Source organism: Lampetra planeri, chromosome 5 (assembly GCF_965212315.1).
Source record: "Lampetra planeri chromosome 5, kcLamPlan1.2.h2, whole genome shotgun sequence".
Taxonomy (NCBI): Eukaryota; Metazoa; Chordata; class Hyperoartia; order Petromyzontiformes; family Petromyzontidae; genus Lampetra; species Lampetra planeri.
In genome coordinates, this window is record NC_136111.1 from 15,506,960 (window position 1) to 15,532,852 (window position 25,893).

A 25,893-nucleotide genomic window follows, 5' to 3' on the forward strand; every position below is an offset into this window, starting at 1 on the left:
GGCTGCGCCGGATGCGACGGCCATCTTGTTTAGTTCATTTAGTTCACGGATCGCAGGGGGAGCGGGCGGCCATCTTGTCGGACAGACGGACGGTCTCGCGAAGCCTGTCGCAGTAGGCCTCGCGAAGCTTCCTGCACTAGGCCTCGCGAAGCCTCCTGCAGTAGGTCTCGCGAAGCCTTCTGCACTAGGCCTCGCGAAGCCTTCTCTGCAGGCCTCGCGAAGCCTTCTCTGCAGTAGGCCTCGCGATGCCTTCTCTGCAGTAGGCCTCGCGAAGCCTGCCGCACTAGGCCTCGCGAAGCCTGCTGCACTAGGCCTCGCGAAGCCTTCTCTGCAGTAGACCTAGCGAAGCCTTCTGCACTAGGCCTTGCGAAGCCTTCTCTGCAGTAGGCCTCGCGAAGCCTTCCCTGCAGTAGGCCTCGCGACGCCTTCTCTGCAGTAGGCCTCGCGATGCCTTCTCCGCAGTAGGCCTCGTAAAGCCTGCCGCACTAGGCCTCGCTAAGCCTGCCGCACTAGGCCTCGCGCCGTGCTTTTCGTGCACAAATAAGGCGATTAAATGTATCTCGTCTCCGTGTTAATAAATGTATCTTGTCTCTGTGTTAAAAAAACGTGCTGCGTTTCAGTAAAGTAAATTTGAAGCGAAGTTTAAAGTTTCGCCGTGAGGCGCCGGAAGCGACGGCCATCTTGTTTAGTTCACAGATCGCAGGGGGAGCGAGCGGTCATCTTGTCGGACAGACGGACGGACTGACGGACGGACGGACACATTAATCTATTGGTGGTCTGGTCCACTTCGTTCCTACCAGTACCAGTATAATCTATTGGTGGCTGGTCCACTTCGTTCCTACCAGTAAAAGGAAAATGTTATAGGTCAGGTGACGTTTCGGGCAACGGCCCCACGTCATTTCATAGCGGATATAGATGCTATGAAGAAGGACCATTGCCTGAAACGTCGCCAATTGCATACAATATACGGCATTAATTTTTGTTAAGGCCACACACACCCACGGTGGTTATTGACGAATGCGTTTAGTTTTTTTTTGCCCAAGCGAAAGTAAAACGCGGCGTGCGCGATGACGTCACGCGGTACCGACGTCACCGCGTGACAACGTTTCCGAACGTCATGACGTCAGGCGGCGGCGGCAAATGCCGTCGAGAAAAAAAGATGGCACTTCAACAGACTCCTGGAGGCGCCGGGTACGCAGCGACGTCACGCGACGAGAACGTAACTGCGCGATGACGTCCCGCGACGAAAACGTATCTGCGCGATGATGTCACGCGACGGAAACGTAACTGCGCGATGACGTCACGCGACGAAAACGTAACTGCACGATGACGTCACGCGGCGATTGACGTCATCGGGGCAAAGCGTCATCGCGACGAGAAGGCGTCATTCTCCCCACCCAGCCGGCGGCGGCGGCTGCCATTGCTGTGCGGTTTAAAGGTCCTCGCTTTCGCGTCGCTTGTTAGACACCACCAATAACGACACCAAGAGCACGCGACGCGGGATAGCGTCGACAAGATGGACTTCAACAGACTGATTTCGGAAGCCTCTAAAAACAAAGAGTCCGTCCGCACCGAGGTATGTTGTTAAGGGGACCCGCGTTGTCCCCGTCGTCCCCAACTCCCCCTGCCGCTCGCCTCGCACCAGATCCTGCGGAGGTTTCGGGCAAGGCGCGGGGTACGACCGCCCGAACCAGGCCTCGTGGTTCAACGTCGGTTTTTGTGGCTCTTACCCGCGTTAGACTGAGAAATGTTATAGTTTTTGAAGCGCCCAAGTCAGCAAAAAAACTTACATTTTATTTAAATTTTAATGCCTTTTTAGGGTGCCACGGTGGCGATATGTTAAATACCTCGACTGGTGTTGGCGTGGATTTTTCTGCGGATACTCCAGTTTTTTACTCCACATTTTAAAAACGTGCGTTCCGAGTATTTGCCTGCTATACATTTCCATATGATAAGCCACTCGGTTGAGATGTCTTTATGGCCAGGTCGCTTCTGAAAAAAATATATATAACTCAGTGGGCCTTACCTGGTGAAATCAAATAGTATAGACACGGTGGCGTCGTGGTTGGTGGCACCGCGCTATGAACATCCGCCCGAGTTAATTTACCGTCCACGGCAAACCTCAGTGGCGAGTGATAGATGGACTTTACCTTTAATTGAGACTGACCAGCGTGGTTGAATACGGTTCAACCATCCCCATGACCAGGGGTCGGCAGCCGACGGCTCCGGAGCAGCATGCGGCTGTTTAAGGATTACTTCGTGAGGTTATTTATTAACAATTCCAATGTATAATGCGCATTCCATCCAATGATCCGAATGCGCAATGCATGAAAAGCAGGAAACTAAACAGAACCAGGGCAACCGACCAAACTAAAGAGGGAAGGCTCAGTTTAAAGAGATGGGGTTTTCAAAGCAGGCATACATCTCCCTACTCTGCCTGATTTCAAGTGGAAAGGCGTTACATAGTTTGGGTGCCACGCTAACAAAAGCACGATCACCAAAAGAGCGCAACTTAGACCTGGGTGGACCGTCTCGTGTTCACATTAATTGCGGCTCTTGAAATTTTCATTTTTTTTAACGAATTCAAAAGGAAATGACTTCTCTGGTTATTTTGCTTACCGACCCCTGCCCGTGACCAACACCGCGTGGGGTGAGGCCCTCATCCAGCAGTGGAGTTACAGTACAGCAAATTGTTTCACGTGTCCTTTTGGATAACGCGCGGGAACACAAGCCTCATTAAATCAGATTATTTTTCTTATTTTTTAAAATGCTTCGCTGGCTGCAGACATCGGTATTAAGCTTCGTTGAAAAGAACAAAAACTTTTCAATTGCGATCACGCCCTGAATCACGTAATGAAACATATGGTAGTGATGTCATTCCACATCAACTAACATCACTGCAGCGCCATGATACGATGGACCGGAGGAATTTTTGTCGCCTTTTCCGCTAAATACTTTTTTTTTACGAGTGGAAGGAAACTATGAGAAACCCTACAGGCGAGAACACTGAAACTGCTAAGTAAATAGCCAGTTTAACAAAAAGCAACTTGCTGTTCTACCTACTACAGTCCCTCCCATTACTCAGCAGGATGTCTCGCTATGTCCATTTCATTATGAACCACCACCCCATGGCCAAATTCTACTGAAGTTTCGGCTATGACCCAGGAAACAGTGGGCTGTCGGCATGGACCACGCAGTTATTGTCCTCAGGAGGTCATGGATGTATGGTTTGCCCACTTAGTCGCCATAAGCTCTGTTCTTATTACTGCTGGATGAAACCTTTCCATGCCATAATCATCCCTCATGAGGCCGTGATGCCAGTCCATCTCACTCCTGCACATGAATCTGTCTGCATGGCTGCGTTTCCACCATGATCATATCAGGTATTCTGTTCCTTTGGTCGGCATTCCGTCACTAGTATTATCTATTGGCCATTGTCCATTTTAGCGATCTGTCCACATAAGCAGGGTTGGCATAAAGAGTTACATTTCTAGGTTTGTGACATTTGCTTTTTATTATGTGTGGTTTACACTGGTTGATGTCAGTCAAAAAGCAATAAAACGTATCATACCTTCCGTCAAGTAAAAAAAACATTCTCTATGGAGCATTTTTTAGTGGACGTGGCACTCGAGGCAGCTTACTATTGCTGTATGCATTTCTTTTAAGATAAACTCGCTTAAAAGTCAATATTAAGGGCTGTTAATGGCTCCAACCTGTGTACTTGTGTGAAAGGGTGGCAGTCATGAACAGATCACTTATCTGGCATGTACTTTGCCAAAAAAATACGATATATGCGTCGAATTTATACCGAGGCTCCAATACTGTTCGGGTGTCTGGGGATGTTTGTTAATTTTATTAAAAGTACATTTAATTCTATCACTAGACCACCCCTTTCTCCTCGCCACGTAATTTTGCAAAGCTTGTGATTAATTTCTAGAAACACGCTTGGAATATTGAGCACATTATAAGAGGAAGACTTCCTGCCTTAATGTCAGTCTGATCTTAATCACCGTTACGTACAATTTAGTTTTTCTGTGCATTTCAACAAAAACACGGAAGCAGTTCTGCTTTCTGTATTAGAAATTGGCCCCGAAAAAGGTGACAACATGAAGTGATTTTTTTCCCCCCACTGCATTTGCCAGCAGATTGTTCCCCCATTAGCATTTGGTTTGGACATTTGCAACAGACGCTACAATGGCAAGCTGCTCCTGCGGTGCCACGTGTGCTGAAAATTGCACTGTAGGGATTTTCAAATGTTATGGAACATCTCAATGTATATTCGGATTGTACAGTGGTCCCTTGGTTTATGATGCCATCGATTTATGATATTTCGGTTAACGATCCGCATCTTATTGGGTCCCATTGTTTCTATTAATGATACCTTTTCGGTTAACGATATGTTTTCGACCAATCGGAGCGCTCCTAAGTGGACTCAGCAATCATCGACGCCCTTCTATAAGCGGTTTGAGAGCAACTGGCTCGCTTTTAAACTTCTCCATTTACCCCTTAAGCCATCCCATCTTCTTAGCCTAAGGTAAAACATTTTTAATTTGTGCTCTATTTATGCACATTTGTACGCTCCGTTTATGCATTATTTATCCATGTTTCTATTAAAAATAATGCTTTCATGTTCTAATAACGTTTATTTATTAAAATTACGTATTTAAGTTTGATAAACTTTGTTTTTAGGGTGAAAAAGGTCTGCTTCCGATCGTGTTGGAACAAATTAAGCCTTTAACATGTATTTCCTACATTCGATGAACATTAATTTTAATTAACGATGGTTTTCATGGAACCAATTAATATGGTTAACCGAGGGACCACTGTACACGCATCAGAGAGCTACACAGCACAAGCGGAAACATCCACGCAATAATCAAAGATTTGTTATTTGACGTCTCTTGACCAAAATGAGCCAGTGGAATGCCACAGATGTAACATCTTCCCGAGCTTACAAATCTTAACCTTAATCCTTCACTCAAAATGTAACCTATTGTTCATTAGTCCAACATTTAGTCTTAACTAACCTAACCCCATTACTCAACCATATAGTTAACTGAAGCGTGAGTGACAACCCAAAATATGGGCTTTATCTTCAATTACTACTGTAACACTTTGATCTGCTGATCTGTAATACAATAAGAATTATTTAATGCTTTCGATTTAAAGCTTTCGTGACTGCAGGGATTCATCTTCTTGGTTCTTTCGGTAAAGTCATGTAGAAGGGAAATAATAAAAATAAAACATAATAAAATACAATTCTCACTAAGCTGCAGTGGCTCTGCCTTGGGCTGCAGTAGCTCTCGCTATACAGTAAAACCGTGGATTGCGAGCATAATTCGCTCCGGAAACGTGTATGTAATCCAAAGCACTCGTATATCAAAGCACTCGCATATCAGTTGTGATCACGTGACGCTCGGCAGACAAAGCGTATACACGTTCAACTCGTATTTCAACACCTCGCTCGTTTATCAAATTTATATTTATTAAAAAATTTTGCTCGTCTTGCAAAACATTGGCAGACCAAGTTACTCGCAATCCAAGGTTTTACTGTATTCCTACCTCAGCAGTCCGCCTGCTGTATTTGTTCACCTGAGGACGATTGCTTGTGTTGCGATCGAAACGTCGTGATTTTTTATCATTTTATAATTTTTCTATCTACGTGACTTTACCGAAATAACCAAAGAATGAAGTTACACTCATCTAATCCTATTATACCGTTATCAACGGATGTCAATACTATTACCTGTGTTTTCATTATTCTGCTATGGTGTCTTTATGTAGTTATCTGTTCTGACAACATAGATTAGGCTGTGGCTATCCTTTGTCTCGTGTAAAGTAGTTTAAAAATGAAAAATGGGTCGTTTACATGTTAAGTGGGGCATTGCCAAACTGCAGCAGCTGCACCTACTTGAATGACAAGAAGGATTAGCATGCCTTGGATGCTTTGAGCGTTGCATAATCGGTTGCAAAAAACGTTTTGCTAAAATAAGCATTGACCAGGGCTTGCCTCCTGTTTTTTTAAAATTCCTATTGCTGTGACCAATATCTATATTTAGTGCTTTTGTACGAAGATAGCTTTCCTTATACAAAATTACGGAGTCTCCTTTCACAGTTTTTGTTTTTCCAACATTTGTTGAGCATATTTTTGAGGTATCTATAAATGTATTTATTGCCTCTATAGAATCACATTGTGATGCATTGCCTCCAATAGTGTTCTAGCAGTCTGAGGAACATGTGCATGCAAAGAGGTAATTGTATTCATGGCTAGTGGGGTCTCGTGGTTAAGACGCCATACCAACATCAAGTTGTCCCGGGTACAAATCTTGGCCACGATTCCAGCATCGGCGGTATACAATTTTAACCTGGGCCTCCCATAAGACATTTCAGCCTTCATTAAGTATCTGATGTTATATGTGAACATTGGCACTGGGAAGATAAACATGCTGGCCACATTTCCCTCTTGTGTGCCATTTCAGCCTTACAATAAAAACAATAAACATGTAATTTACAAAGCTTCCTACAGACAGGTTCACGAACGGACTTGCTGTACTATCATTGCCTGGCCACATTCCCATTCAACATGGTTTGAGAGTTTCACAAGTGTGCATTATCGGCGGCCGACGCTTATCTCCAAACTGTTGGATTGCAAGCTTGTGCAATCTTAGTAGGTGCTCTCCTCAAGCACCCCCCCCTACACTGTATGAAACTAAACATGGCATCTGTGTGTGTTTGTTTGTTTGTGTGAGAAGAAGAGGTATAGCCTGGCTGTGGGCCCCCCAAAGAGAGACCCCAAAGTGAAGGGGGTGCAGTCTGCAGCTGTGCAGGCCTTCCTCCGTCGAAGAGAGGAGGACGAACGTAAAAAAGGTGAGTGTACGAGACAATGGTTACTGAAATACATGGGTACATTTTCCAGTAGATGGCACCAAGGTTGGAGCATGTGACTCACGATTTGGAAGGGTATGAGTTACAATGCTGGTCAGGGGTTGACTCCATCCCTTACTCTTTGCAGGATCAATTAAATTAGTTTCTTTGTGAGAAGCCAACAGTGGTTGTCATGGATAGACTGGCTTTTGCCATGAGATTGTGGAATTCCTATAGCCAACTCAGGCTCACCAATGGAAGTGAGGGGACCACTCGTGCACAATTAAATGGGGAGGCCATTTTCACTCTATTAATTATGCATGATGCAATACATTATTATGTTTTTTTAAAACAAATCAAACACTGCATTCTTACGTTATGAAAGTTATGTTTGTAAGGTAGGTGTAGGTAGCCTTTGTTTGCATTGACCCTTTAATATATTTAAGATTGTTGAGAGTACACGGAAATGACAGCTGTCTTGCAGTGCAGACCAAAAAGTCAGTCTACCACGATTGCATTTTCACAAAGTGGTCCTCATTTGAATCACCTCCGAGGGGTGAAGGGGCTGGGTCAGATACCTGACTGGTATTTGAACACGTAATCTTACAATTCCGATGAATGCACTTCAACCATATCAAATTATATGGAAGTTCCCAGTACAGTTTAGTGCAGAATGTATAAAGGATTAGTTCTCTTGACAATCCACTGCTGGATGAATGTCTTCCCACCCCGTGTGGGCCATGGGAGTTGTTTCACTATACTTGACCACACTGGCCAAAAGATGAGGAGCATAGTATAGTATAACAATGGATTTTACTGCTCTGCTTTTGGCCTACATTGTATCCACGCAGCAGCCTATAACACCTGCTTTATTCTCGGTGGGCATACATCCATGCACTATCCAGGTTAAAATTCTGGTTAGCTTCCTAAATCAACATAACACTAAGTAAAAAAATAACCCAAAGCAAAGCAGATGGTGCCACACTAACATAGTGCATTTCCATGTAAAAAGTTTTTATAATAATCTTGGTTATCCTGTGTAAATAAGTTTTATATATATTGTGTTATTTATATTAATGCTGCCATGGAACTAACTCGTTTGTGCGCCCAGCCGTGGAGGATGAGAAGCGTAAGGCGGAGCTGCTGGCTAAGCGCAGCGAGCTTAATACCACGCGCAAGGCCCGGGCGATGGCATCACGAACCAAGGACAACTTCCATGGCTACAATGGCATCCCCGTCATCGAGAAAGAAAAGCCCACTCGACAGCAGCGGGAAGGGGAGCAGCACCAGAAGAACAAAGATCACGAAAAGCACTGCGCTAGCGACTCGAGTGACGGCGACAGACGCAACGTGCTTATCAAGCACTCGGTGCAGGAATCGGCCACCACCTCCATTCCTGCCAAACGACCGCGATATGACTCCGGCGCACCAGCACGGAGCCAGGAGCGGGTTCCGGGGGGTGTGGAAACGTCCAGGGATAAGACGAAAAAGGTGGCAAAGGCACAGTCTAAGGCGGCGCCATCGCTGAGCTTCATGGAGCTTCTGAAGTTGGCGGAGAAGAAGCAGCATGAGCCCGTGCCGCTTGTACCGAAGGCGCCGCCTGTCAAGAAGGAGGTCGATATCAACGGACTCACACAGCTGGAGGTCCGGCAGCGGGAGTACCTGGATACTGTCCTCAAAAAGAGGGAAAAGGGACAGCCTAGTGACAAGAAAGAAACCAAAGAGGACAGCAGGGACGGCAGGGACGGCAGGGATGGCAGGGATGGCAGGGACGGCAGGGATGGTAGGGACACCAGGGATGGTAGGGACACCAGGGATGGTAGGGACACCAGGGATGGTAGGGACACCAGGGATGGTAGGAACGGTAGGGACATCAAGAATGGTAGGGACGGTAGGGACACCAGGGACGACAGGAATGGCAGGGATGATAGGGACAGCAGGGACAGCAGTGGCAAAGAGGGCAGCCGGGGGCATGCCTCTGCAGGGAAACCTGCACCAGAGGGTAAGGCTGCCCTGCCGGTAAGACTTAATGGCTCATCATCTGCTGGTGCCAAGGTGAGCCGGCCCTCGTCATCATCGTCACCATCGTTGGCATCATCAGCAAGCCTTAAAGGGTCCAGCAAACCTGTGATTGTGAAGCAGACACCAGACAAAGAGAGCGGGATTTTAGGTCTGTCCAAGCAGAGCATTGATCAGGAACCACGTTCCAAGACCCAACAACTACCCAGAATTTCGAGTAAACCTCCCCATGGCAGCAGTAAGCCCATCAGCAATTCGTCAGCAAGACCGAGTGTTGAGCGCCAGGGAATAAAGCCGGGATCCAGCCATGGACAACCGGGGTCCAGCCAGGGACCACCGAGGCCTGCCCAGGGACCAGCGAGGCCTTCCCAAGGACTACCGAGGCCTTCCCAGGGACTACCGAGGCCTGCCCAGGGACCCAGAAAAGCAGCCGGTCCGGCTCAGGCACCAAAGCAGGCAGAGCCACGGAGGTTCGATACTGGACCCAGGCTGGGAGTGCGGCTATCTGGGCCCCACGAGGGCTCGGGAGGAGTTGTAGGGAGCCAGCCACGGTGCACCGTGGTGTCGGAGACCGTGTCCACCAGAGACTTGGCGCAGAAGCAGCAGGAGAGAGCGGCCGCGCTGGCGGGCCGGAGCCTCTCGCGGGGGCCACAGCAAGGCGCGACCATGCCCTCGAGAGGGCCACCGCCAGGAGGGCCCATGGGCAGAAAGCCTGGACCACCCATGGCCTATCGAGGTGAGCTCCCCAGCAAGATTGTTATGCTAGTTACGTGTTAAGAGGCTGAGCTGTGGATTCAAGGGTTGATGGCAGAGATGAGCAGTGTAAGTGATGTAATTTAAATGTGTAATTTCATTTCCTTTGTAATTGTTAATTACATTTCACACCTCAAAGTAATTGGCCGTTTGTATTTAAATTATACTGAATATGGATGATGGATCATTTGTCTACTCTATATTATTCCAGTATGTAATTTAAATGGCTTTTCCCATCTCTGATTCATAGGTTGTCGATTTTTGATTTGCTGGGCCAGCAGGTTTAGTAATGCCTGATGGCCAGGAGTCAGCTGATAAACTTTGAACTAATTTGTTTAGACCCTTAAAGTGTTCCCACTTATTCCAGAGTTGGTCTGCTCTGGATACCCTGGAGGAAAATGCTTTTCTCCCCATGCGAAGGACTCATAAAAGAGCATTATCCAAACATGAAAATGGAAATTCAAGACCCTCGTGAAAAATAGTGTGCGCATGGGGTGTTTTTGACCTCTTTTGGTGGCCCTGACCCAGTAGTATATATCCCACCTTCCTATGGCAGAGCCAGTATATCTGATTGGAAACTACTTCTGACAAAGCGATACACATTTGTATTAACATCATGAGGATAATAGGTTAGACAAAATTGGAACTCGTAACCTTGAGATCGTCAATCAGGCGCTGTAACTAGTGAGTCATGGTGTGGGGAATCCTCATCCAGCAGTGGATTTAAATACTCATTCCATGTCGATTGTGGTAGTAAACACATGTTCGTTTGCTGGTCGGTGTGGATTGGTGAGAGTGGAGAGCACAGTGCAGTACTCCATTGTTTTGGTTCAGTGCCACCCACGTAGGCCCGCAGCAGTCTATAACACCTGTTTTGTGCATGGCAGTAGCAGATCCAAGCGCTATCCAGGCTCAAGTTTGCTTAGATTTCATAATCTGATGAAGTGGTGAGATATAAACTACCTCGGCTGGTATACAGGAGGTCGTGGGTTCGATCCCAACCCTTGATGCCTGTATATTTAGAGTTTGCGGTGTCTCTCTCCCCGTCTTCGCGTGGTTTTATCTCCGGATGCTCCAGTTTTTCCCTCCACGTTTTAGAGCATTTGGCTGTTATACATTTGCACGTAATAAGCCACTTTGTTGAGTTATTATTTGTGGCCAGTTCGCTTCTGAAAAAAGAGCTATATAGCTCAGTGGCGCCTTACCTTTTAAAATAAAAAGTTAAATTAGTTTTTAGTTTATTCCTGGTGATTTGACCACAAGCGTGTGTGAATGTATTTCATTAGGGCCCCCTCCTGGGATGGCACCCCCTCATCGGCGGCGGATTGAGGATGACGAGGAGGAGGAGGAATATGACTCGGAGATGGACGACTTCATCGACGACGAAGACGTGCCTCAGGACGACATCTCGCGACATATCAAGGAGATCTTTGGCTATGACCGCAGAAAGTAGGTGTACGCACACGCTTAAGAAAAAAGCCAACTGCTATGATGTAACGATTATTTGCAATACATACCATAAGATTTTTGTGGTGCTTATGTCAGGCGATATATTGCAGTTTTTTTCAGATCATGAAAACCCTTGTTTGTGCATGCTTATTTTGTGTGTTTGTATGTATGCGTGTGGTTTTGTATATTTGTATGTTGGGAGTGGTCGTGTCGTGATGACAAATATCTGAACCTGTCCTGGGCCCCCTCGAGGTTGACTGAGCCTCAAATTAGTACCTGTTGTAGTGTTTACACCAGCAACTGGGAGACGGAAGGGTGTGTGGTGCTGGCTCTATGCAATGCAATTGCTGCTGCAGTTGGGGCAATTTGCTTCTGAGGCTTTGGGGGAAAAGAGCTTTGCTTGCATGTCATGTTAGGAGAGACCCCTAACATGATGGGCTGATGATTTAAACTTCATCATAGAACGCCTTTACCTGCTGGCCACGTGTCATTTGGTAACGTTTTGTGTCACTTGTCACAGGTGGGCCGGAGCCCCACGGATAAACAGAGTTTGGGAAATTCTGCTCAATATCTGGGGTTATTCGTGGTCACACCTGAATAAATGAGTGATTCCCCAGTTGGGACCCCAGATATTTGTCACTGGGGTACCCATGCCCCCTGTTTACCCTGAAATAAGTGGAGTTTGTATGCATGTCCGTGTGTGTAAGCATTTGTCTTTTCAATCCGTTTTATTATGTGTGTTTTCATAACGCAAATTAGATATACTGTGATGAATGTATTAGGGAACATATCTTTTTATAACACGAATGCGAATTGGATATAACGCGATTGAGTGAACAGAATTACGTCGTGAGAGTAGGAATAAGCAGCATCACACAAGGCGGGATACTGCTGGTTGCTACCGACGCGCCTCAGTCTTTGTTCAGCCTATATATGTGTAGAGGTGGTACGTGCTGGGGGGGAGGATCGTGAGACAGCGCGTAGTGGGTGGCTACATCACGGTCCGCAGGCAGGTGTCCACATCGCGGTCCGCATAGGCCCCGCCCCCTGGCGCGGAGGGCTATGTAAGGCGATGCGCAGCAGCGCTCGGGGAGTCGTCAACCAGTGAAGAAAGAAGACGGAGCAAGAGATAGGGCCCTGAGACCCCTAGCCCCGCTGCCCTTGTAAGGGCCGGGACTCTGTGCGGCTCAGTGGCAAGACCTTGGGGATCACGGCCTGACGCCCTTATAAGGGCCGAGCTGTGTGACCCAGGGGTCGAGACCCGTACCCTGGCTAGGACGGGTCAGATAGCCTCCCCTAGGAAGCACGTAGCCGGAGGGCCTGAGAGCGTAGCCGAGTTAGGCACGCGTAGCGTAGGCTGTATCTCGGCTGTATCTGTTACTGTTGTGTTAGTGTTAATAAACAAGTGCTGCCCCGTCAACTCGTCTCCCGCCGTATGTAAGATATTACAACTGGTGTCAGAAGTGAAACTGTCTTCAAAATATGGATACTAGGAAGACTAATCGTACTCACGAGCGAGACCGGGAAGACGACCACGAAGTGCCGGGCCAGCAAGCTTCGGGAGGAGAGGAGGAGGAGCTGCCGACACCGCAGCACCTTTCGGGGACGCCCGACGCTCCACTCGGGTCCGACACCGGACTCCAGGATGCGCACTCTCGCCTGGCGGAGCTGCTACTCGCCGCGGCTTCCATTTTGGCGGAAATCACGGCATCTGGAGGAGGAAGGACGATGGCGAGCGTGGAGGAGCAAGACCGGGCGCGGGCTCGCTCCAGCACCGCGCCGCACGCCGAAGATTCCCGCCAAACTACGCTTCGCGCCTCGAATATTGAAAATGGCGGCATTTTTACGGATCGTCCGTCGATTGGCGGGAACCGCGACCACCATGTGACCGAGGAACTCCACTCTTCGCCGCCCGCGTCATCGGCGCGCGCCAAAAGTCGCCACGAACAACCCATAGATGGGGCCGCCATTTCTCACAGCGACGGCGCAGCGCGGGAAAGTCATCTATCGGAAGACGACCAGGTGTTTCAACAACGACTTCCTGCGTTGACGGCCTTCAAAGCTGAGGGGGTGACTGGGGAGCCTTCCAGCGGAGATTCCTCGCCCATCAGGAAATGTCAGGGTGGTCTGATGCAACGGCGCTACGTGCGTTACCAGCGACGCTGGACGACGACGCACTCGCCGCCTTCAGATCCACCCCAAGATCGGGCCGCTCCACACTCCAAGCCGCGCTACGCCTCATGGCCAGGGTCTATGGGCCACCCTCGGCCTGCCGCCACCAATTCTACGATCGACGGAAAGGTGACACGGAAACTCCACTCGCCTACCGCACAGCGCTGCTTGCCCTCGCGGACGCCGCCTTTCCCCGCATGGATGAGGAGGGGAAGGACGCGATGGTGACGGAACAACTGCTGGCGTTGGCGCAGGACCTGGGGGTCCCTATCAACGTGGTGGACGAGGTAGACATTTGTTCCTTGCGGGTTGCTACGAGTATCCATGCACACGAGGTCCTGAAACGGAAGCGGACGGTCGTCTGTGCATCAGCCGCGGTTTCAACACCTACCTCGGCAGACGGCGACCCCCAAGTCGTTCTACCTCGGGAAGAGGCCTTCGCCACGGTGAGACCGGGGGTCTGGAGGTCGTTCGCCCCTGCGATCGGGCCGCAAGCTGGAGCAACCGAAACCTGCGACGTCTCTCGTCATGTGTTACAACTGCGGCCTTCGCGGCCACGTTGCATCCGGGTGCCGGGCTCCGCGTCAGCGCGCCACGGGACCTCGTCTGGACGACGACCAAGGCCCAAAGTCATCCCAGCTACCCCCGGTAAGTTGCGGCACTACACATGCTCGGTCCACATACACGTCGCACATGGGTCGCCGCTTCGCGGCGGAGGGAACACGCATGGGGGCCGCGGGTTCAGTTCGGCGAGGGGGGTTCGTACAGGGGCTGGGAGCGGCCCAATGATCCGAGCTGGCCCACAGGGTAGTGGCTGCGTCGGCCGGGTCGTCCTTAGTTACGGGGTTTATAGACGGAGTTGAGGTCCGGGTGCTGGTTGACACGGGCGCGTCGGCAACTATCATTTCAGACCTTATTTATAACATTCTCCCCGTCCAATGTCGACCCCTGCTCCCGGTAGACGTGCCATGTTATGCGGCGAACGGGGGCTCCTTGGGTATTGTCGGGCAGATTCGGGCGACCATTTGCATCGGGGATATTAAATTGGCGGGACCTGTTTTTGTCTCTTCTTCCCTGGCGGTTCTATGTTTATTGGGCACAGACTTTTTGGCTAAAATGCCGATTAAAATTCTCGTCAATCAAGGGTGTATCGAGCTCCCATCGGGTCGCCGTATAACATTTTTATCGACCCCTACCAAACTACGCACGGTTTGTGCGACGGTCCAAGCGCTGGAAACCCAGACAGTGCGCGTACCCCCGGGATCGCAGATGCTGGTACCCCTTCGGTTACGGAAACCCTTGGGGGTGGATACGGCGGGGCAGGGCGTGCTGTTGGGTCCGTCGAACAAAGCTGTTGGGGGTTTGGACTTGGCGGTGGCTCAGACGATGGTATGGGCGGACAGGGACCCATTCGTCATGGTTTTGAACGCGGGGTCGCGGCCAGCCGTCATTCCACAGGGCACCGTGCTTGCTCACGCGGCGCCGGTGCCCGTGGATGAGCAGCTCATTGCGCACGTTGATTCCACTCCGGGTCCGCATCTTCAATCGGGGGAAGATCAACAGTGGTTGGACTCATTGTGTGCTGGCTCCAGAAACCTGTCCAGTGTGCAATTGGGGGCGCTGCGCGCCCTGCTACTCGAATTTTCTGACGTGTTCAGCAAACATAAATATGATATTGGGTGCACTGACCTGTTACGCCACCACATTGAGACGGGTGATGCGGCCCCAATTCGGCAAAATCCTTTCCGGTTAAGCCCAGCCGAGAAGGAACATGTGCAATCGGCTGTTACTGACATGCTGTCCGCCGACATCATTTCGCCCTCATCCAGTCCATGGGGAGCTCCCATCGTGCTTGTTAAGAAACACGACGGATCCTTGCGGTTTTGTGTTGATTTCCGCCGCCTTAATAAGATCTCGGTGGCTGACGCGTATCCGCTCCCCAGAATGGACGAATCCCTGGATGCTTTAGCGGGGGCACGTTTTTTTTCGACGTTAGACCTGCTATCGGGATTCTGGCAATTGCCCCTCGATGAGGAGTCGAAACCAAAGGACCGCCTTCCGAACACCGGTAGGCCTATTTCAGTTTAATCGGTTGCCCATGGGACTTCATTCCGCTCCCGCGACGTTCCAGAGGCTAATGGAATTGGTTTTGTCGGGCCTCCAATGGGATACCTGCTTGATTTACCTTAATGACCTCATCGTTTTCAGTCGAACTTTCGAGGAGCACCTCCAACGCTTGAGGGGGGTGTTCCTCAGAATGCGATCTGCTAAATTAAAGTTTAAACTGGGAAAATGCCACCTACTTCGGGAATCGGTACGGTACTTGGGGCACATTGTGGGCCGCTCGGGGATCTCCACCGATCCCGCTAAGACACTCTGTCAGTTCATGGCCGACGCCCACTTCAGTTACTGAGGTCCGCAGTTTCATTGGATTTGCCTCCTACTACCGCTGCTTCGTTGAGCACTTTGCCACCATAGCCAAACCCCTGCATGCTTTGACAGCGAAAGGGGTGAAGTTTCGCTGGGGGCCGGAGGAGGAGGCCGCGTTTTGCTCCCTTCGGGATGCCTTGGTGAGTGCTCCACCCTTGTGTTACCCTGATTTCACCAAATCATTCCTGCTTGACACGGATGCCAGTAACACGGGTATTGGGGGGGTGCTCTCACAGGTGATCGGGGGAGTCGAACGTGTGGTCGCCTACAGTAGCAGGGTTTTATCGCCGGCGGAACAGCGCTACTGTGTGACCCGTCGCGAGTTACTAGCTATCGTCTTTTTTATCCAGCAATTCAGACCGTATCTCTACAGCCGTCATTTTACTGTCCGTACGGACTACGCGGCGCTGCAATACGCGTTGCGTGTTGCCCAACCCTCGGGTCAGTTGTCACGGTGGTTGGAGGTCCTCCAGGACTACCAATTCATGACCACTTACCGTAAGGGATTGCGCCACACCAACGCTGATGCCCTGTCGCGGTTGTCGCCTCGCTCGGAATGTGCATGTCTTCTGGGATCGGCGCGTTGTAAACCCCCTGTCGCCGTCCCCACGGGAATTTTGTTCGCCGCCGCCGACGCGCCACGGGTCGACATTCCCGCTGCTCCGACGGGCGGGGACTCGTTACTCGCATTGCCTCTTATTGAGTGGGGCCGACTCCAAATGGCCGACAGCTCCCTTTTCACATTGCGTCGTAAGGCAAAGGGTCCCGGGGGAGGGGAAAAGGGGGTCTGCTCCTGGATGGTCAAACAGGGCCTCTTTATGAGGTGGGACGGTATGTCCCGGCGACATGCGCTTGTCGTGCCGTCTGCTATGCGGGGTAGGGTCGTTCTGGCCGCTCACGAACGGCTCTTGCATTTGGGAGTTCATCAAACGCTTGCCCTGCTCCAGCGGGACTACTATTGGCCGGGTATGGGGAGTGATGTGGCGAACATACTCAAGGGGAGTGTGGGGTGCACCCAACGAAAATCGCCGCCCATTGCGGCCAATCCACCGCTACAGTCTATTCAAGTCTCGCACATAAACGAACTCGTTGCACTGGATATCTTGGAGCCCTTTCCGGTAACGCCTCGGGGTAACAAGTACCTGCTGGTTGGCGTGGAATACTTCACTCGATGGCCCATGGCGTGGCCGCTCGCCAACCAGTCGGCGGCGGCCGTGGCGGACGCCTTTGTCCAGGGCTATGTCTTGGACAAGGGTGCCCCCGAACGCTTGCTGACTGACCAGGGAAATAATTTTTCGGGCGTTTTGTTACGAGAGGTGTGCGATCTTTTGGGTACCAAAAAAGTGCGTACCTCTCCGTACCACCCACAGACTGATGGGATGGTGGAGCGGCTCCACAGAACGATTACATCCATGTTATGCCAACAGGTGTGCGAGGCTCAGGTTGATTGGGACTTGCAGGTCCCTGGTGTCCTCGCCGCGTACAGGATGGCCCCCCACGCGGCGACAGGGTTTTCCCCATTTTATCTTATGTACGGTCGGGAGGCCGATCCGCCCATGGATGCCCAGCTGGGGATTTCCGAACCCCGTGCTAAATCTAAATTGGCCGACCATATCAAATTTAACACTGCTCAGCTAGCCGAGGCGCGGGAAGCTGCGAGGCTGAATTCGAGGTCTCGCCAGATTGCTAACGAGCGGTTGCGTGCACGGAGGGTGTACATGCACGAATGGAAACCGGGCGATAGGGCCTGGCTGCACTGCCCGCATGCGCCGTTGGCTACGTCCCCGAAACTGCTGAGGCCATGGCGGGGACCCGTTGAAGTCGTGCGTGTTGCACGACCCCAGTGCATTCAGATAAAGTGGGGAAAACGCCGTTGGTACGTTCACCCCTCCCGGCTGAAACCTTTCGCGGCGCCACATGGCCTTCCTTCATGTCGTAATGACCGAGCATGTGATGTGGCCGTTGATTCGGGGAGGGAAATGTCACCGCCTGATCCTCACATGTCTCCACCTGATCCGCTCCCAGGTGTCTCGGAACTGACGGCTGCTGACCGTCGGCAACCGGATCCCCGAGGCACGCGCGGATCTCCGAAGCCTGCTCCGTGCCTTCCTGGACTGCCGGAGCCGCCTGACGGTCAAACACGTCCTGTGCCGTACAACGGGCCGGCCAGAAGGACCCGTGCTAACTCGCGCCGCTTTTCCTGACTGGGGGGGGGGGGAGGCAGTCCCGCCGGGTCACCTCGTCACAGCGTTCCCCTTCCGTCCGTTCTAATGTTCCGTGTCAAGGGGCGAGCAGGGGTCGAGGGGACGCTGTACAGGTCGTTCTTGTATATAATTTATTGGTTTTACTCGTCGGTGTGTACATATATTCTTGTTATTACAGTTAAGGGTTCGGTTATTTATTGCGGGGTTCGCGGGGTTCTCGTTGTGGTTGGGTTGTGATTGTTAGTTTTGGTGTTACGGGGCGCACACGCGGAGAGTTTTTTTTTGCAGCCGAGCCGGCTGCGAGCTATGTGGAAGGGGGTGATGTAGACGTGGTACGTGCTGGGGGGGAGGATCGTGAGACAGCGCGTAGTGGGTGGCTACATCACGGTCCGCAGGCAGGTGTCCACATCGCGGTCCGCATAGGCCCCGCCCCCTGGCGCGGAGGGCTATGTAAGGCGATGCGCAGCAGCGCTCGGGGAGTCGTCAACCAGTGAAGAAAGAAGACGGAGCAAGAGATAGGGCCCTGAGACCCCTAGCCCCGCTGCCCTTGTAAGGGCCGGGACTCTGTGCGGCTCAGTGGCAAGACCTTGGGGATCACGGCCTGACGCCCTTATAAGGGCCGAGCTGTGTGACCCAGGGGTCGAGACCCGTACCCTGGCTAGGACGGGTCAGATAGCCTCCCCTAGGAAGCACGTAGCCGGAGGGCCTGAGAGCGTAGCCGAGTTAGGCACGCGTAGCGTAGGCTGTATCTCGGCTGTATCTGTTACTGTTGTGTTAGTGTTAATAAACAAGTGCTGCCCCGTCAACTCGTCTCCCGCCGTATTTAAGATATTACATATGCATCTCATGTGTTATCGCGGACTATGCTTTACCCTATATTACTATAATGCTATTTTTCCAGAGCTTGGTCTTGTTCAGGAACGCAACCACCGCTTTATAGGAGAACAGACTATCTGTGAGCTGTATTGACACCCAGTGGTTCTCGTTGGCAAGATGTTAACTCCCTTGCCTGGTGTGCAGGAGGTCGTGAGATTGATCCCGCCCCCTGACACCTGTTGTATATTTGGAGTTTGCGTGTTTTCCCTGTGGTTGCATGGGTTTTTCTCCTGGTCCCTCCAGTTTTTCCCTCCACATTTAGAATCAACATGCCTTTAGAGTATTTGGCCACTATACATTTCCACGTGATGAGCCACTTCGTTGCGCTATCATTTGTGGCCATATAGCTCAATGGGCCTTACCTGATAAAATAAAAATGAGTTTCTAGTTTAGTTTTTAAGCTGTCTGGGTTTATTTCCTGTCTCTCTTTCCCGCTTGCTGTGAAGGTACAAGTACGAGAGCGACTCCGTACTGCGTTCCATGGAGACGAGCTGGAGAGAACAGCAGAAGGAGGAGGCGAGAAGGTACCCACAACCCCCCACACAGGAGGCTTATTGCCATATAGGTGGAGGCCGGGGGAAATCGTAGCGCCACGTAGAGCCAGAGTTGGGTGGAGCGGTGGCGCAGTGGTTGGCAACCGCGCCATGAAGCCTGAGTTCAATTCCCTGCTGCAGTTAATATCAGTGGCGAGTGATATTTGAACCGGTCCTGTACACCCCCACCTTCAACCTGCACTGTCCAATGATATGAAGTTGGGTCAAACAACCCCCATGACTGACATGGTGTGTGGAGGTCTTCATCCAGCAGTGGGTTGCCTAAGGGCATTGAATTTAAAGTTAGTGCCTCCCTGTGCAAATGATCATTATGGCAGTGCTTGGGGCAATTTCTAGCCATTAACCAGTGTTGGAAATTCCACATTATTCCCTGGTGGGAACCAATCTCTCTGTTGGGGGACCTCTGTCTTCTCACAATCTGGTGGTTATTTTATTAAACCTGTAGGGGAAGATAGGCAGATTTGGCCTAGACTCGGATTTAAACTTGTAAACTATCAACCTTTTAGGTAAAATCAAAAATTTCTAATTCATCCACAATTATGACCGCATATTGTTATTATACCTGTATTACTATTATCTTACTAGATGACACTGAATGTTAAGTGCTGGGAATCGCAAACAAATTATTGCTTCCCCATGGTGGCATGCCGACGAATGCTGTTCTCCCCCCCCCCCGCTCTACGTGTATGTAGCTTGAGGCTGGGAGTCATGGAAGATCAGGAAGATATCAAGAAGGAGGAGGAGGAAGAGAAGAGGAGGAAAATGCTTAAAGATATGAAGAACAAAAAGTTAAAATGAAGGACACGAGAAGTTTTCTAAACAAAAGCCCAAATGCAAACACTGCCCTTCCATGCAAAACACGGTACCTGCAAAATCGTCAAGAGGTTTGCCAGGCGCTGTGGTGTTCTCAGGCTTTGGACGGACGTGTGGCGTGAACCTTCTATGCAGACAGTGCAGCGTGATGCGATGTATGGCGAAGCTCACCTTTGTCGAAGCCAGTGACGTGTTGGTTGAGTTTTGTGGGTCGGTGAGTCCTGATAACGTTACGCACAAGGATGCCCCCTTGCCTGGCAGGGAGTTGTGGTCCCACTCGAATGAAACTGGAATAGTTTCTAGTTGGCGCTCTTTACAGTAGGGGAGTTGTATTCTCTCATGCACCTGTTTTTTTCCCAGTAAGTCTAGTTTCATACCAGATGCCCAAATAGGATCTCCCTGAAAAATTCTTAACTTGGAGAGGCTTTCCTGCGCAAAGAAATTCGACCTAGAATTAACAGAGACTCAAACAAATCTAAGACTACATTAGTCAGTGAGCTCAATATATGTTCCTATTTTTTTCCTGCAAACAAAATAACCCTAAATTCACCCAATCTTTCGTGTAAGTAGGGTTGGCCTGCCACGTGTTGTATGTAGATTGTGGGGCTGCGTGGGGGCTAGGAGATGGCAGTGCTTAGTCTCTCCCCCTCATATGCTTTGTGGATTTTCTCCCAGGTATTCTGGTTTCCTCCCACATGCCAAACGTTCATTCATGGAATTGGCCAAACGACCCAATGCCATACCCTCCTAAAAAATAATACTGAGACTCATTGAAATATTTGGACAAATGTCATCAAATACAGAGCAATACAAGCGTGTCTTGCTTAACGAGCGAGATACCTTCCGCGAAAATTGGGGTGGGTGGCCAGCACCACTCCCACTCACCTTTGTCTCCCTCGTGGCGATGTTTACACACTATCAGGTACTCATTTGAGGTTGAATCGACCTAAGGGAGGCCCAGGACCAGTTCAACTAATGGTCACTGGTGTTGGCCGTCAGCGCGAGTCAAACTGCTCGCTGGGTTTGTAGCGTCGGCGTGCTAACCGTTACACCACCACTCCTCTCCCGCCATCCACCCATTACATAACCACCACGAGGCCCCCTCTCCCCGACACGGAACACAAGGAGCACACAGCCCAGCTGGTAAACAAATAGCTGCGGGCCACGGTGCGTGCGCCCCCTGCCGCCATGGGACGCATATTTATCGATTGGTCTCTCACTTGATAAGCGCACATTTTGCTCGTTTTGCGAACAAATGGTTTTTAATTCAAATTGCTCATAGCTAATTTTGAAATAAAGAATGCTCGCTAAGCCAGATACCATCCCTGCGTGTCCTGGCACACTTCAACTACATCTTGTTCCTCAAGCACCCTCAGTACAGTTAATCAAGATTCCATTATTTAGTCATTTTAATTAATTCTAATGGCAGTGGCATCGGTTACATGAATTCCCATGTAACACTGAGTAATGCAATCACGCATCAGCACGACTCGGACCCAGATCAGATATTTCATTGAAAGTGGAAAATGTAGTTGTGTTATGAAGGTCTGTAACGTATATTATACTGAGATGTGTTGGCCAGTGAATATGTTTTTATTTATTCTCTTTTACTGGCCATGTAAAGAGATTGGGAGTGAAGTTTCAGTACTTCTAAGTGGTAGAAATGTTTTCTTTAGTCCATGGATGTTACTGTGAAGTCTGGTTTATCCTTTGATGAGGTCAATGTGTGATTCATCTGTGTACAAGTACCTTAATCATCACCTGTTCCAAATAGTTCCAGTTTGTATCAAACTGATTAAGTGGTGAAAACGTCAGTGGAATAAGCATGACACCCGTGTGTGTCTGTGTGTGAACTTGCTTTGCTGACATTGTGATAGCGACGGATGGTTTGTGGTGCCTGGCAACACGGATTGCCCGAGCCCAACTTCGTGTCAGTCTGGGCACGTAACGGTTTCTCTTACAAAACATGAAAGTAGTAATATTACGATTCTTGCCAAGGATATGCATCATGAACGTTTCGGCTAATTTTACAAACGGGACACTGAAAAACGACAAGAAATGGGACAAAATAGTTGATTATTGGATCGCATTCATCATGCCATTTGGTTTGAGGAGTTTTTTATTCGTTACGTTCCAGTCAGTGGAGCTATGAGAGAGAGCAGAGCCTTGGAGTTTGTGGCACTAACCCAAACTTACATGCGGTGATTTTTCTTTCCCGAAACAAGAATTGTCATTGCTTTGAACTAGCGATGTGCTCTCATTTCCGTAGGAAGTGCTGTTTCTAGCCTAGACTGTTATTGGGCAGTGAACGATGTGATGACAATTTCCTTTGTCGTTTCCTGTAACTTCACTTCCCGATGGAATAAGACCTTGACTATGGGTGAGTTATCGAATTAGAATTTAAGTAATGTGCTTATCTGATGGCTGCTGTCAAGGTCTCTGCTTTATTGCGTCATCTGCACTTGAAATGGTAAGACACAGTGCTGCGCAATTCCGACGGTAGCAACCGAGCTGTGGACTTAATGATAATCACTCAACCATAATGTTATTAATATCAACACGTGGACCAGTCTCTACAAGTGGAGACTACTGCTGCATAAGATGATCGACCAAGTGCCTAAAGCTCTGTTTCTGTGTAGGTTTTGCTATTATTTACCCCGCTATCGCCTAAAGCCAAAGCTCTGGATGTCTTTAGCAGGAGCTGTTGTGTACACAGGGCATCTCGATATTGTCTTAATTTCAGTAGAACTGCATAGGCGTGACAGCGACTGACCTGCCTTGCTACCGTATAGTATACATATATAGCGAGACTAGCTTGTTTTTAAAGGGCAGTACAGCAAGTTTGTTTCTTAGGGGTTCTGTGTTTTCCCTTTCTATGTGTCGGGTTTCTCCATGCACTGCTTTTTCTGGGGGGTTTTTTTCCTACTGGAAGTAGAATTTCTCAAAAAAGGAATTGGCCAAATCATCTCAAATTGAGACCCTCTCAAAACGGAGTCTTGAAAAACTCCGTGTGGCCTTCAAACATAATTAAAACTGTTACAAAATAATGTGTGTCCCCCCACCCCCTTTCTGTTGTGTTATGGAACCTATACAATGCAATGATCTTGTCAAGCTGATGTAAATAGGAAGCGTCTTGATGATGGGAAGTAGTTTGGAGCCGCGTGTGATTCCTGAAGGCCACGATGAATTTGGGCGACCCAGAGGGCAATCGTCACCAGCAATTGTTGCTAAGCCAGTTTTGGCTTTACAAGTTTTAGTTGCTCAACTCGGTACCAATTGTATTGAACCGTTTCCCCAACTGGGCAACTAGGTTGACAACTTACACACAGGCAAGTCACATGATAGAGGCTGTATGCTCTGTAAACGAATTATTCCTTAAACCCAATTTGCAACTAACACTTTTCACTGGCTAAACACAACTCTTGGCATAACATGCCAGTGCCATACTGTGTTGCCATAGTTGCTGGTGTTGGATGTGGTGCTGCTGGCACTTTTGCCATTCATGGCTGTATTGTCGTGGCCATCAGGCTTCAACGCGGTAGCAACTTGGACAAAGTTCTGGAGTCGTGAGATAAGGAAGGTTAACGAGCTGAAGATTGTTCTCAATTGATACGAATTGGTGGATCTGGCCGGATTTCCCCCTCCGACACCAAAGACTGCAGTCATTCGCTGTATTCACGTACCTAGAAAGGGAAACTTATTTTATTTAAGATTCTACTTTACAAAAATAAGAGTTGAGTGATTATGTTTACTTGAAACAGAGTTAAATGATTTACAAAGTAGCATTAAGTGACTGGTTGGTGCCGTGCGTCGTGGTTTATTCAAAAGCGCAAGTTCATGTCCTGGTTTGTGCTTGGCTCATAATCATCTCTTTGGGGCTGAAAACATTTGTATGAAAGTCAAGAGTGGTCATCCAAGGAAGAGAGTGGGCCCCCATCCTGGCACTGTGGAATTTCCACCAATGTCTCCGAGCCCCCGAGTGGAGATGAGCACTACCCTATGCTTAGTTGAGCAGGCAGATGCGTTGAGTCTTTGACTTAAGATGATGCAATGCGATGTGCTTTGTTCTGTGATGATTGGAAATAATCTGCCAGCCAGTCGCGTCCCCATCCAAAAAGTGACATTGTGTTGGGGTGAGTGGGTGCAATGCTTGCAATGCTTGCAATGCTATGCTGCTTGACATAAATGCATATGCCGCGACATTTATTTATTTTATCGTAAAACGAAAGAGTAAATCTATTGTACAGTACAATTGAGCATGTTTTGTGCCTGTGTGTGCTTGCAGTCTGTGTGGTTTGTCGGGAAAGAGCTTTCATGCATGATGCCGTTTCACCACATTGGTTTTCTCCATACCACTCGGTCATCAACCTTTTGAATTAGACAAATTATTTGGTGATGATGCTGCTGCGTTGCCAGTGGTGAACAAGCACAATTAACATACACAAACTAAACACATTCGTCAATAACACTGCCTGAAAAAAAACAATCGGTAACGTTTCGGGAAATGGCCCTTCATAACACACCTCTCTTCAGGTCGTTGAAAACCGCTGATGGAAGTCAACAGCTGTTTTTCTCTGAAAAGCCTAGCCAATTTAATCTGAATGTCAAATTTCTACCATGAGCGCGAGTTTCGCACTTCTGGTTTGCACGGTTGATTCCGTACGGTGGGAAAGACGTCCAGCATAGATTCAGACACCAGGCTTTAAACATGACATTCCGCATGATTTGTGGTTTGTCCGAGCAGGTGCAGTTCAATCTGTAGGGAATGCGTGTCTAGCCTAGGCTGTTCAAATTCCCGATACGTTGAAATTACGAAAGTGTTCTATACATTGAAACTAAATACGGTTAGACTTAGCGTTTGTATTAGAAATACCAGTATTACGCTGAAAACAAAGTCCGTAACATTTTTTGTACAGATTTATTTGGTGAATTAAAGTGAAAAACACAGGAACTTTGATCTATGACAATTTGAAATGTATGAATGCTGATTCACGTGGAATTTGCCGTTTGTCAACTTTCGTTGTGCAATGGCCAAGTTGGCAGATGCCAAAGTATCGATTTGAACATTTCATCATGCCCAGACATCGGTGGAAACGGCATTTTCTGCCAACTGTCACTGAAAATGCCTCGGCCAATGCAATAATTACGCCCCTTCGTGCATGGGTTGATGCAGCACGTGCACATTCGTGCTCATTACGTACTTTAGGGTCGCGTTCGTGTGTGATTGCATAAACATGAAAGGCAGGTAATGAAACCCATCACTGAATACAAATCACGTTTTGTAGGCTAAATATATTCACATGTAAATAAACTGATTAACACAGAAAGGGATGTTTCACCGCCCAAACAAAATTACCGTTTAAATCCATCCGCCAAAGAGTTCTAAAAGAAAATCACTGCTTTCGGACCTGAATGGGTTTTTTGTTTAGTTTTGGGTGGGTAAATACGAGCGCTTCTGTTTATTCGCTTGTTTTTATTACCCACGGTCGTCCACCAACAGTATAATATCAACAGCATAACACATTACTGCGGAAGGAGCTGGTAGGAACGTTGGGTTGCTCGGTCAATGGCCAGGGTCAACGGCGGCGTGGTGTATTCCGCAAATATGGCCGACTGTGAGGGCGGGCACAAGCCGGCGTGAGTAGGTTAAACGTTGAGTTTTATAAAGGCACCACGGGGTGACCAGCCCCTCCCCACCCAGCCCCACCCCTCCCACCCCCACCCAGCCCCTTCCCTCCCCAGCCAGACCCTCCCCACCC

The 25,893-nt window shown here is 49.2% G+C and overlaps 1 protein-coding gene across 3 annotated transcripts; it reads left to right on the top strand.

Moving 5' to 3' along the window:
• Positions 1-1,363: 1,363 nt before the first annotated feature.
• SPTY2D1 (SPT2 chromatin protein domain containing 1) lies at positions 1,364-25,085 on the top strand. Of its 3 annotated transcripts, none has more exons than XR_013585512.1 (6): positions 1,364-1,576; positions 6,753-6,867; positions 7,976-9,619; positions 10,923-11,085; positions 12,579-13,905; positions 17,713-18,697. XR_013585512.1 is itself a non-coding variant. In XM_078594675.1 (6 exons), exons 1-6 carry the CDS (start codon positions 1,517-1,519, stop codon positions 20,117-20,119), a joined length of 2,166 nt encoding a protein of 721 aa, XP_078450801.1. In that variant the 5' UTR covers positions 1,366-1,516; the 3' UTR covers positions 20,120-25,085. The 3 variants fall into 3 exon arrangements, 2 of the variants coding, with proteins under 2 accessions (XP_078450802.1, XP_078450801.1); XM_078594675.1 differs by lacking the exons at positions 12,579-13,905; positions 17,713-18,697 and adding exons at positions 19,214-19,291; positions 20,014-25,085 and having other exon boundaries at positions 1,366-1,576; XM_078594676.1 differs by lacking the exon at positions 12,579-13,905 and having other exon boundaries at positions 1,365-1,576.
• Positions 25,086-25,893: the final 808 nt, after the last annotated feature.

Excerpts from the sequence above, each read along its gene's own strand:
- SPTY2D1 (XM_078594675.1), top strand. The coding sequence starts at position 1,517 with ATGGACTTCAACAGACTGATTTCGGAAGCCTCTAAAAACAAAGAGTCC. Across the intron at positions 6,868-7,975 it reads GGAGGACGAACGTAAAAAAG|CCGTGGAGGATGAGAAGCGT; the intron begins GTGAGTGTACGA and ends TTGTGCGCCCAG. Across the intron at positions 19,292-20,013 it reads CAGAAGGAGGAGGCGAGAAG|CTTGAGGCTGGGAGTCATGG; the intron begins GTACCCACAACC and ends ACGTGTATGTAG.